This window comes from Amaranthus tricolor, chromosome 7 (assembly GCF_026212465.1).
Source record: "Amaranthus tricolor cultivar Red isolate AtriRed21 chromosome 7, ASM2621246v1, whole genome shotgun sequence".
Classification (NCBI taxonomy): Eukaryota; Viridiplantae; Streptophyta; class Magnoliopsida; order Caryophyllales; family Amaranthaceae; genus Amaranthus; species Amaranthus tricolor.
The window spans coordinates 26,358,175-26,370,454 of record NC_080053.1 but is presented as its reverse complement, the minus strand read 5'-3'; the positions used below and the strand labels follow the sequence as shown (position 1 = coordinate 26,370,454).

Below are 12,280 nucleotides of genomic sequence, written 5' to 3'. Positions count from 1 at the left end.
TTAATAACTTAGAGCACAAAACAAACTTATTTGGAAAGTACACAGATTAAGTAGTTCAGATTTAAACCATCAAACTTTTAGAAACATTTACATCCCAGCCAATCCAAAGTTTTCAAGTAATTTATAGCAGGAAGTTGAAGATGGCTCATTTTATTTAACCTTATTCCACAATCCAAGCTTCTTTGCAATCACCTCTACTTCCTGATTTTTAAAAATTTCTTCAGATTTGATGGAAAGATCACTACCTTCCTTCTGTCATATCTTCTCCTTAGTTCACGTTACCGACTACCACTCTTCAGTTCTTCACTATCCCTTGACATTCCATCCTCCACCAATCACCATCATTCTTCCATGAATAAATCTCTTGAAGTTGAAATTGTTAAAACTTGAAAATCTCATTCTACCTTCAGGTTCAACAAAAGAATTCAGATACGGCTCCCTCCAACAATTTTATCCTATCCTGCACATTAGAGAGAGAAAAGGGGGGGAAAAACAGACAAAAAAAATTGATTCTTCCTTCTTTCAAATCTTCCTCTTTCCCATATTCAAATAAAATCCTCTTTTCTCTCCCCCCCCCCCCCCCCCAAAACTTACATTTTTCTGCTTCATTATCTATCACTTCCCAATGTTTTGTTAGTGTCTAAGTCCTTTCTGCTACGATGATATCCATTAGAACTCTTAAGCAACATCTTTTACAAAGCACGAGACCTCCTATGTAACTTCTTTCGCGTTAAGTTTCTGTTGCTCATCCTCAGCAGCTCAATGGCTCAACCTCTTCTATACTTATCTAACATACGCCTGCCTTTACTCGATACTTTATTTTGAGGGTATGTGCAAAAAGAATGTCACCAAATTATGTCAATATTAAGCAAATTACACAAATGTTTCTTTGTTGCAACATCAGCCAGCTAAATATGCCAGAAATGAAAGCTTTTTAGTAATTTAATTGGTTTTAAGGTTAGGCAGTCATGGGAGGATGTTGAGAAATTACACTACTAGTGCAAGATTCCCGGGGTTTGTGGGATGGTATAATAGATAATGATGGGGTTATCTTTATCCATTTGGTATTTGTTCCAAAGAAAATAAATTGGCCCATGTTTTTATGTGTGTGTGTGGGGGGGGGGGGGGGGGGGGGAGGAGTAGATACCCAATAAAGCTCTTGAAAGGAGATGGAACTGAAATTACTTTTGAAAGGGAAAGATCTTTGGAGCAAGAACATGAGGTTGATTTCTATCATCTTCACTTGGTTTTGCTTCCTCAAAAAGTCAACTGGAGGAATAATAAGATGAAGACGGGGAGAAAATGGAAGAAAGAGAAGAGAAGAATAAGAATTAGTTTATTTTAGCTAATTGCTAGTTTTAGGTTTCGTGGGATGGTATAATAGATCTTATTTCACATTGGTGCAACTCAATGTTGATTATTCAGGATTCTCTTACAATAAATATTAGAAGCAAATGGCCATCTAGTTACAATTTATAGGAATCTGTGTCCTCCAATTTTTTCTTTTATTATTTTCCAAATTTTATCTAGTAAAAAGCAAATCCTCAGCCTTGCAAGGTAACAAAGATTTAAGAAAATATTACACGATTTATGTAGTGGACTGAGCATATTCACGTACATTGTAATAAACTAACATAAAGGAAGATGACAAATAATGTGTTGACTACGTGACGTTGTAACAGAATAAATTAATATAGCTCGTAAAACCATGAAAATTTTCATGTATGGTGAAGTAGCAACCGGGAGCCATTAAGTGGCAATGGGGAAATGTAAGATTGTTGTGATGTAGACCTTGTAGTCCTTAAACACATATGGCTTATTCAATCTATCATCCAATTTCATGCTAGATGTCACAAGGCACAAATACCATCCACAATCCATATATGTTCACTAACCAGATTGTGATCATTCATTCACTGTAGTGCAATGCAACCCAGCCAAATATAAAATAAAATTTAATCCCTGCATGTCTCTACCATAGCAACACATTAAATGACAATATTAGGCAGCAAAAGAAAGTAAATTCCTTACTCAAGTATATCAAGGGCAAATGATCGTTGAACCGAACTTATGTGTAGCCAAGTTGCCTGAAACACATTGTTGAAGGGTTATTTACAAGCAATTGATAGCAAAGGCTTCAATAACAGAGAGCATTTTAATCATATTAGACCAAAAGACATCTTCATTTTTAGCAAGATTTAGATTTAGACTCAAGTAAACTTCCTAATGTAAACACAAGTAAGAAAAAATTTCAAGCTTCAAATCAGCACATACAGATCCACCTGCTGCAAGAGCTGTGAGATCCTCAAGCAAACGAAGCCCAACTGTTCCAGATTTGGTAAGGCTTTCCCTAGTGATAGGTGTTACTCCAGTTACTGTATCATACTCGCTGTCAATACCCCAATCAGTAAGGTGCTAATGCAAACGAACAAAAAAACACGTAGAAATAGATCAAAATGCACTAGTAGAACAAGTAAATGACTTTCTTCCTTGCCAATATGAGGCAAAATTTTCCTTCTCCAGTCACAGAACTAGAATTAAATGCCACAATGAGAATGGAAAAATAACCAGAAGAAATATGCGTACTCTGAACGATGGATGCTGCGGCTAACATCTCCTGTAACAGAACTTGAGCGAAAGATTTGACCTCCAGAACTGACTTTTCCTGAAGGAAGTGACTCTGCATTGGCCACATGATCAAAAACCAAGGCCACTGCTTGTCTAAAGGTAGCTGCGGCAGTACTGGTGAATGATAATGTAATTTGGAGGGGATGAGTAAATAAAGAAGCAAATTGGAAACATATACTAATAAATGAAAAGATGGCGAAGAACCTACAATCAGAAATTTAACTCACTTTTGTACACTGTCGGAAGACCGAGTACTCTCTAGCAGCCGAAGACAAATTCCAAGGGCTTGAGCCGTACTTTCCTAAGAAAAACATAGACATACGATAAGGATTCCCAAATACTTCTACAATTACGCAAAGGTAGAACTACAATCGGAAGAGAAAAAAAAATTTTAAAAAATAATTTAAAAAAAAAAAAAAAAAAAAAAAAATTCACTAAAGCTTTAGCCACAAGCTTTGATTTTGATACATAAGGTGAAAAACACAAACCAATCAGTGCATAATGCATTTTAATTCTAATTTATCCTTAATAATGAAGAATCAACTCTAAATATGCATCCAAAATCAAAGATCCATCGTGAATTTTTTATGTTATCTATCGACGGTCGAACCTAAAGTATATAAACAGAATTCAAGGTCACCTAATAAACCATTGACAAGATAATTTTGATAGACAGAGATAACAAGTTTCTTAAAAATATTTATTTTATTGCTTGTGTTTTGTATATTTTGATCCATATCCAATGACCTCTATTTATAATAGCGAGTCCTAACTAATTTCCTATTTATAGGGAAAGATATATATTCTAACTAACTAAAAGATACCTTAAATAACTAATAGATATTATACATGATTTAGAAACAACTCATTAATTAAAATTCTAATAGTATTGTATTTTATTTTCCAACAACACACTATGCATTTCAATTGCCACAGCACCTCATACTAATCATGATATAAAAACCAACTAATAAAGAAGATCCATAATAGACAAAAATCAATGCCAACCATCCTAAAACTATTAAATGTTGTTGTACCAACCTAACTCAAGAAACAAAAATAAGGACCCAAGATATACTTGAACTATTTCAATATTTTTAAAAACACAACAGCGCAAGAGAGTTAAATTGATCCTATTTCAAAAAAAAATCAAGAGCACAAGGAACGCCACCTAGGATAGCCAAGTCACTATATCACCATTTTCAAAGCCTTAACGCAACTATATAAGGTCCACCACATGAACCAAAACTGATCAATGTGAGAGATTGTCTTTATCAAAGAGTATATTATCGTCGGCCCTTATCATTGGCTTATATTTCTAGTACAGCAAGAACACCAATTCAAATGATTGTAAATATATTTTCCTCTCCATCCATTTCATATCTATAGTCATATGATCTTGCAAACCCCAATTTTTCATGCCATTACTAACTTATTATTTGCATCATCATAAGCTTACATCTTCCCTTTTTAAGCTCCTCAAAGTTTCAACCTTCAACTTTTCTAATCGGTGGTCTCCTTTGCACTCTGACCAACAAAAACAATTTTCTATGATTTTACACTTGATACATCCGACTACAAGACTCAATCTTATGTCTTTACTTCAAATTGTATCCTTTAGAATATGTCCACTCATGACTCACCCATCTTAACATGTGCATCTCAGTTATGCCCACCTTTCGTCAATTTTCTCTTCAAAAAACATTTTTGATCCTTTATAGATCCATATAGTAGTTTTGGTCTAATGGCAAAGCGCTATTCTCTTTGACCATAGTGGCACACCCTGTTCGCATGATATCCCAATCAAAAATACTTAAAATATTTACACCTCTAAAGTAGCTATCAAGGGTCAATCGGAAACATTGTATTTGCAAAGGTAAGGTTGAGTAATTAGATCTTAACCCTTAAACCCCGCATTAGGAGCTTAGGGGTAATAAAATGTTGTAATCAATATTATAGTTTTAGCATGTTCATTGCATCCATAAAATGTCTAATGCCATACTCTTAATTCAAGAAGGCAAAAGCCACTCCCTTCCCTTAGGAGCCTCTTGGGGGCTAATAGCCCAAAATAAATTTTGGATGTTTTTCTTTAGCGCCTCCTATTGCACTATGCCACACGCATTGGGAAGAGACTAGGGACTCATTTGGTTGACATTAAAGTTAATTTAACACAGGAAGTAGTTTTTGCTAAGATATGACTTTCCTCGTAAAATTCCTAAGTGATTAAATTTCTAAGTTAAATTGCTAACCAAACACAATTCATTTTGGCATTTCTTAGGACGTTCAAATTCCTATGCTAGTTACTATCAGCCAAACAAGCTCTAAGCGTGCATTATAAATTCAAGTCCAATATATTTAGGGAAATCCTTATGGTAACCCTTTAGTTTCAAAATTTCCGCATGGCAAACTAAGTTTTTTTACTCTAGTTTCAAATTGGTTTGCACAATGACCTTATTCACAAATGACATTAAATTTCTCTCGTTTAGTGAGTCATCAACCATTAAAACATTAAAACCTCTGTAGAAAGACTCAAAATAATGTGGCTCTTTGGTCTCCAAATCGCCACTTTTTGTCTCCACCATATTCTTGCGTACTTTGATATATATTGTAGATTAGGAAAACGAAAAATCACACCAATTTGAGTTGTCATGCACAAGTTTTGGATATTTTGGTGCTTAATGGTTAATGACTCGTGAAACAAAACCAATCAAATGTCATTTGTGAATAAGATCAGATTGCAAGCCAATATGAACCAATAGGGTTACCATATGAATAAAAACTCAAAATTAAAAAAAATTAAAAAATTGTCTACCATGTGGAAATTTTGAATTTAGAGAGTTACCAGAAGGGATTTCCCTTAATTTTAACACTACTCTAACAAAAACAATTGCAAATGTAATAGTTTTGTCATCACATCATAATGATTCATAACATGCCTTAAATTCTGAATAGCATTGAATTTAATAAGCTCAAAGCACTTATACAATTTAACTTGCAAAGAACTTTTATTTCCAAATAAATTGAGTGCAAAGAAACTTATTGGCTAAAAAATTAGTTTACAAGTTTGCTTTACTTCAACTAGACACTATTTTTTAGTATGAAACACAAGTAACATTTACATAGTTAAGTACAATGGAGACAAAACGAAGCAGAGAATATAAAAAACCAAAAGGCAAATACTATTTTGTGAGTATGACACCTAAACCCTTGTATATATATCTATAACACAAGTAATCAACCAGTTACCATATCACCTCTTTCATAATCCAAATATTTAAAGACACACATGTAGGAATTAAGTTTCATAAACAGACCATTGGCAGAAGTATAACAAACAGACGTTAGAAAATTTTAAAAGAGTATACTTTAAAAGTTCAAATGAAGTAAAAATATGAAATATCACCTCGTCTTCTGGATGCATATGGGACTGGAAAATTATCAATATTGTCTGTAGAGTCTTCAGTTGAACAGTCTCATCAGTCATTTCAGCATGCTGTACAAAATTAACAATCATCAAAAGGAAAAAACCATTGAGATTAGCATTCAACAATACAGTCAATATAGTCCTTTTTCATGCAGAATCCAATCATATCTCAAATTGAACAAAATAGCCTAGAAACCATGCATGTCACAACATTCAACAAGATAGTCACTATTTGCATCCTCCATGCAGAAATAGAAATCTAAAAAAGAATTTATATCTCTAGGGAATTAATTGACAACATACACCTAAGTTTGAGATAGAGTGGGCCCTAGATGACCAAAGGGTAATGCCTCCCTTTCCACAAATTGTATCGGTGCCAAATTAACTTAGGAAGTTCAAATTCAGATAAAGGAAGTGGGGAAGAACTATTTAGCACATACTCCCTCCAATTCAAACTATTGTCTCATTTCCTTATTGGGTAAATTCACCTCAAATGTCCCATTTTTATTTTTAGTCATGATTTTTTTTACCGTTTTACCCTTTAAATTACAAAAATACCCTCAATTAATTTTATTAAATCTCTAAACAAACAATTAAAACCTTATAATAAACCCCCTAATACCCACCTAATTAACTACTCCCTCCTTTATTATATTCTCTCACCTTCTTCTAAAAACCCAAACTCCCTAACTTTTCAATGTGACCCTTCATCTTCATAAGTCTTCTTCTTCATCAGCCTTCATTTTCATTTTCATCAATCTTCATCTTCATCGTCGTGGTCTTCATCTGATTTTGATATATATTTTGTGTTCTTCATCTTCATCTTCTTCTTCATTTTTCATTTTCGTTCTTCATCTTCATCTTCTTGTTCTTCGTTCTTCATCTTCATCATCTTCTTCTTGTTCTTCGTTCTTCATCTTCATCTTCATCATCTTCTTCTTCTTCTTCGTTCTTCATCTTCTTCTTCTCCGTTCTTCATCTTTTGTTCATCTTTGATAAAAGCCCTAATTTTTTCCTAGATCTTTTTTTTCTGGCGATTTTGGTGTAAAAGCCCTAATTATTGTGACGGCTGTTGTTCTTCCTTTATTCGTCTTCTAGATCTGATTTTGTTCTGAATTTTTCATTTTTAGGTTTTTAATTTAGTCCATTTTCATTTTTCTAAGGTTGGGTTGTTGTTAAAAATTTGATTTTTGTTCTTAGTTTGGGTTGTTGTTCTTAGTTTGCAAAGATCTGATTTTGTGTTGTACATGTAATTTAGTCTTTTTTCATTTTTGTTCTGTAATTTAGTTTGATTTGAAGTTTTGTATATGCAATTCTGTACATGTAATTCTTGATTTTGGTATAAATTTAGTATGATTTTCGTTCAAAATGATGTTTTCCTTTTGGGTTTACTTAGAAATAGAAGAATGATTAAATTTTAATCAGTTTAATTGATTCCTCTTAATTGCACATATGACCCACCATTTTAGGTGGTCCCTCTAATTCCTTAATATTTGTGCCCAAACAAATGGGATAATAATTGTGAATGGGAGGGAGTATAATTCACTTGATATTTCAGTATTAAAAGACAAGAAGCGTTTCTGTCTGGTCTTGTATGCATAGGGTGTCTCCAAGAACGAGGATAAATGCCCAAAAAAACAAAATTTTCTTCAGTGTGCACTGTTCAAGTTATGCTCGCAAAGTTTTTCTATATATTCAATGGGCTCGTATAAATTCAAGCTCGAGCTACGTTTGAATGTATCGAGCTTGAACCAAATTTAAACGAGCATATATATCAATAACAAGTTTATTATGTGTCTTATGTTCAAATCTATAGATCCTAATGAGATTTTGAAAATGTTGTTTGTTTAGAATCTTTAGATATACTGTTTGCTTGATTATCTGAACTCCTTTTATTTCACATGTGAAAATATTTGACACGTTATTTTTAGGATAACTAAAGTTATATCTTTTGCAAAGTTCAAACAATTTAGAATAAGATCATACACCAGCACAAACGAGATCGTGACCATAAAGCATAAACGAGCCGAACACAAAGTTGTTCGAGTTAGGCTTGTGTACTAAATGAGCCTCAAAATTTTTTTAAGGATCGTTTGTTTACTTGATTAACGAGTATTGAGCTTGTTTCCTAGTAGTTCACAACTGTATCGGCTCATCAACATCCCTAGGCACACAGCAATGGGCACCTCAGGCGCATTTTCAAAAAACTAAGCTTGACACTCGTCATCATACGAAGGACAACATGGGATAATTCACTTAATAGTGTGCTCTACCCACTTTAATGCCATTTCCTGAGTTGTTTTTGTCCCTGTCCATGTAACGTTTTTGAGGTGTACCCAAATGGATGCAACCTTAAGAAAGAATCTCAGAAAAGCGCTAACAAGATCTCATCTATACAGAACAACAGAGAACAGCAGCTTGCACACAGATTCTTATTAAACAGGAGTCATGTCACTAATCCAAATGTCTATCTTTTATGTAGAGAAACCCCTATGATATATTCATATGTTCAAATATAGCAATTTCAAATTAGATTCGAACATCATATAGCAAATACCATCAATAAAGTATCACTTACCTCTTTCAAGGTAAAGAGTATCTCCTTTAATGCAGAGGGAGCAACAGCATCATGAGATATTAACTTCTGAAGGCATGAAAGTCCAATAACACTTAGCTTCACAGTTTTGACCTCACAAGCCATCAAAAAGATTCGCAAAATATCCTCATTTTGAGCAATTTCACTCGGACTTGATAATGACCGAAGCTGAATAAATTTTCAAAAACAAATATATCTCAAAATGTTATCAAGAACATAAAAGTGAATAGCTCGGATAAGAACCCAATCAATAAGATTGACAATGGAAGCCAGGGTATAAAAATTTGGAGTTCAGTTTGACAGTGCTTAAAAGCCCAAGCAAGGAGATTTAAGAACATACGAATTAAGCAGTTAAAAACAAAACATAGCATCTTTTGTTTCCATCACATATAAAAGTTAGTATCAAACTCGAAGAAGTATGCAACAACAGTATAGGATTAATTGCTTCAAGTATATGAGCTAATGATATTTAACTAAGATAATACTCCTCACTTTTTCTTTAGTCGGTTCTTTGGTAAACTTCAAAAATTGCATGATGATGGGATTGACAACAGTTCAAGCAGATAAATGATAAATAATTCTCAGTAAATATCTTCTACAACAATCAACGACATTTCGTACTCAGAAATCACCCCAGCTCATTGGAAATTTGAGCAAATAAAACAGTTTATTAATACTCCGGAACACATAGGCATGAAAAGAAACTACCAGAACTCTCAAGAGTAACAAAAAAACTAACAAATAAAATAAATAATGGGCAAAGAAAAAGAATAACGAAAAACAGAAAAGAGATAGAATAGAAACTGAAACTCAGCCAATTTTATGGGGCATTTCCGCATTTGCCTTATACCGTCTATTATTATTAGATAAAGTCCAAAGAAGTTGGGCCCTATATGGATTCATCGAAATATGCTAAGGCAAAAAATTAGTTTACATGTCAAAACTAGTTGATGTTAAACATGGAACCACCGATTTCCAAAAATTTGCAATATAGTAGAGTCCTTATTCCATTCAAATTTAGAACCAATCAAATCAAACGTATTAGTAAAATAAATAAAGTCCCACCATAGTCTATTTAATCGAACATGGGCCAATACTGAGCTTCTGCTTAAATAAGGTCTCCAAACTTCTACTAGTATATAATACTTAAGTTTTATACTTCCTTTGTGTAAAGATAGGATTGTAATATGTTTCTAGGGAGGTGTGAGATAGTTCTTAAAATATCAAAAAGAACAGAAAAGGACTTCTCTAATACAAAAGGAAATCTAGGCCAAATCAAGCATTGCTTTACTCAGCAATCCAGTCTCAAGAAAACCCTACCCTTGTCACAAGCTAGATCCTTTTGGAAAGCATTGCTTTACACCTTTCTAAATTCAAATGAATCATCAAATTCAAATTGCCAATCCTCCATACTTCAATGTACCAGCCTTGTGTCATCCATTTTGGATTCATTAGAATTGGTTGTGCGAGGTAGATTTTAAACAATCCTATGGAAAAATAAATACAATGGCCATGGAACCCTGAGCCTAAGAGTCTAAGAAAATATATAACAAAACATCAACAAAGTGATCCTCTTATCAAAATAAACAATAAAGAAAACAAACAGACTTGAAAGCTTTGTCTTAACTAGAGTTTCAAATGGGAATTCAGTTCCATAAAGTAATAAATATTCTCAATATGAAAGAAAATCTCTTAACTAGGAACTTCCTTAAGAGAGATAAGCTCTAGTAGAAAAGAAAAGAGTTGTTTTATCATTCGCAAAAGGGAAGAGAATTAGTTATGTACCATTTGCATTCCTTTGTACTCTCTAGTTTAATACCCAGTTACAAATTTGAATGAATATTCTCCTTGATCACTCCATCGCCCTTAGAACAATCATACATGCATGAAACTACTAAGCACTTAACGCCATTAACATTGCCGAGTAAACTCTAGCAACCACTTAATCTAATACCCTTATTAACGCGACCAACATTTTAAACCAACTACCGTGGGAGAAGATGGTAGTCATATTTTTACTTAGAATTTACCAGATTGAAGAGAGAAAATTAGGTGAAAAGAAACTACCTATGGGAATTCAGAATCCAATTCAAGAGGGTGATGCGGTAACGAAAGTGATGCGGTAATTGTAATGCCTACATATCGGTCGAAACCATTTGGTATCCCTTGATATGGCCTAAAACGCGGTTTTTTTACCCCTTTACAACGCGGGAAATATCGGAAAAGTGTAGAAATTTAATTACCAAGGGTGTCACTAACTGCAAAATAATGTGTCAATTGCAGTTTCTTGCATACAACCAAACAAAAAGAAATCATTTCACAAAGAAAGTAACTTGCAAGGAATTAGAAATTCCCATTGGAATTATTTCGTGTCAATTAAAGTAGCTCTAAGATAAACTTCATATTTACACCTTTACCATTCTATTCAGAGTAATCCAAAACATTTCAAATGAACTCCAAAATTCAACTCATTTTTCTTAGAAAGTTTACTAGGTACCAACTAAAATCCATAATACTCAACATAAAATAAATTAATTATATTCATTAAGGAACAGCATTACAAAATTTTCTAAATTGGATCAAAATCAAACCAAAAAATACTATAAACAAACAGTTGGAAAGGAAAATACAAAATAACAAAAATTAAACTGGAACCTTTAATATAGCGTGCTCAGCGCCATCTTTAACAGCAGGATAACGACGGCGAGCTTCAGCGGAGAGTGCTCGTAGATCTGATTCGAGGACCGCCATGAAAGCCATCTCGAATTTTCGAAGATCGCAATCTCTGAAATGGTTGAGAATTGTATAAAGATGGATCAAAAGAATTCAAGGAGTTGACATTGTTGATACAAGAGAAGATTGATAGTGAGATCCAAAATAAAGAGTTGCAGTGGCGTAACTTAGAGTGAGGACGATGGAGAAGACGGGTGTTAAACGAATTTTCCCATAAAATAAAATAAAAATTAAATTAATGTTAGAATTTTATGTTTTTACCCTAAATATTGAAAAAAATAATAATAAGACCGCATTACATCATCATATTGTAAAATCAATAAGACAACAAATCAATAAGACAAAAGTCAAAATCAACAAACAAGTTGACTTAAAAGTAATCACCAAACAAGGTCATAAACTTACTTTTCAACAAATTGTTCAAGAATAACATTCCTTTATTTTTAACAAACTACTATTTAACTTAACCCAAATTCTAGTGTAAAACGGTCTTTTTGAGAGACAATCTTTAATTGAGTCAGCCCATAAAGAAAAATATAGAATAAGAGTATGCACTAAACTTTAATAAACTGGGCCTGAGAGACTTTTCTCGAAAAGCCCGCTGCTTAACTTTATTATGTTATAATCAATACAGGTTATTATACGAAGGGGTAAAAAAATGGAAGAAAAAGAAGCAAAAAAAACGTGACCCTTTGCTCTATCAATCCACCTTTATCCAACATAACCATGAAATAGACCAAGTCTCCATGAACATCAAATTTTAAAATGTGACCTAAAAATGTTTTCCAGGTTAAATTGTATTTTATTTATTTTATTGCAACTCCAAACAATATGTGCATTCAAATAAAAAATGGGTTCTTCAATATTTTAAATTATAATTTTAGATCTTGTGAGAGAAC

General features: G+C 33.2%; 1 protein-coding gene across 5 annotated transcripts in view; it reads right to left on the bottom strand.

The window, feature by feature from the left end:
- The window catches only part of LOC130817800 (uncharacterized), a 38,788-nt gene extending 27,167 nt beyond the window's left edge, over positions 1 to 11,621 (bottom strand). For 3 of the 5 annotated variants that reach the window (XM_057683703.1, XM_057683705.1, XM_057683704.1), the window contains exons 1-7: positions 11,304 to 11,621; positions 8,631 to 8,816; positions 6,032 to 6,121; positions 2,856 to 2,929; positions 2,587 to 2,742; positions 2,275 to 2,389; positions 2,032 to 2,087 (exon numbers count right to left, since the gene is read on the bottom strand). In XM_057683703.1, the coding sequence (XP_057539686.1) occupies positions 2,032 to 2,087; positions 2,275 to 2,389; positions 2,587 to 2,742; positions 2,856 to 2,929; positions 6,032 to 6,121; positions 8,631 to 8,816; positions 11,304 to 11,408 (782 nt within the window). In that variant the 5' untranslated portion in view covers positions 11,409 to 11,621. Of the gene's footprint in view, positions 1 to 2,031; positions 2,088 to 2,274; positions 2,390 to 2,586; positions 2,743 to 2,855; positions 2,930 to 6,031; positions 6,122 to 8,630; positions 8,817 to 11,303 lie in introns of those variants that run through there. The other 2 variants (XM_057683707.1, XM_057683706.1) reach the window with 2 other exon arrangements.
- Between the last annotated feature and the right edge of the window lie 659 nt (positions 11,622 to 12,280).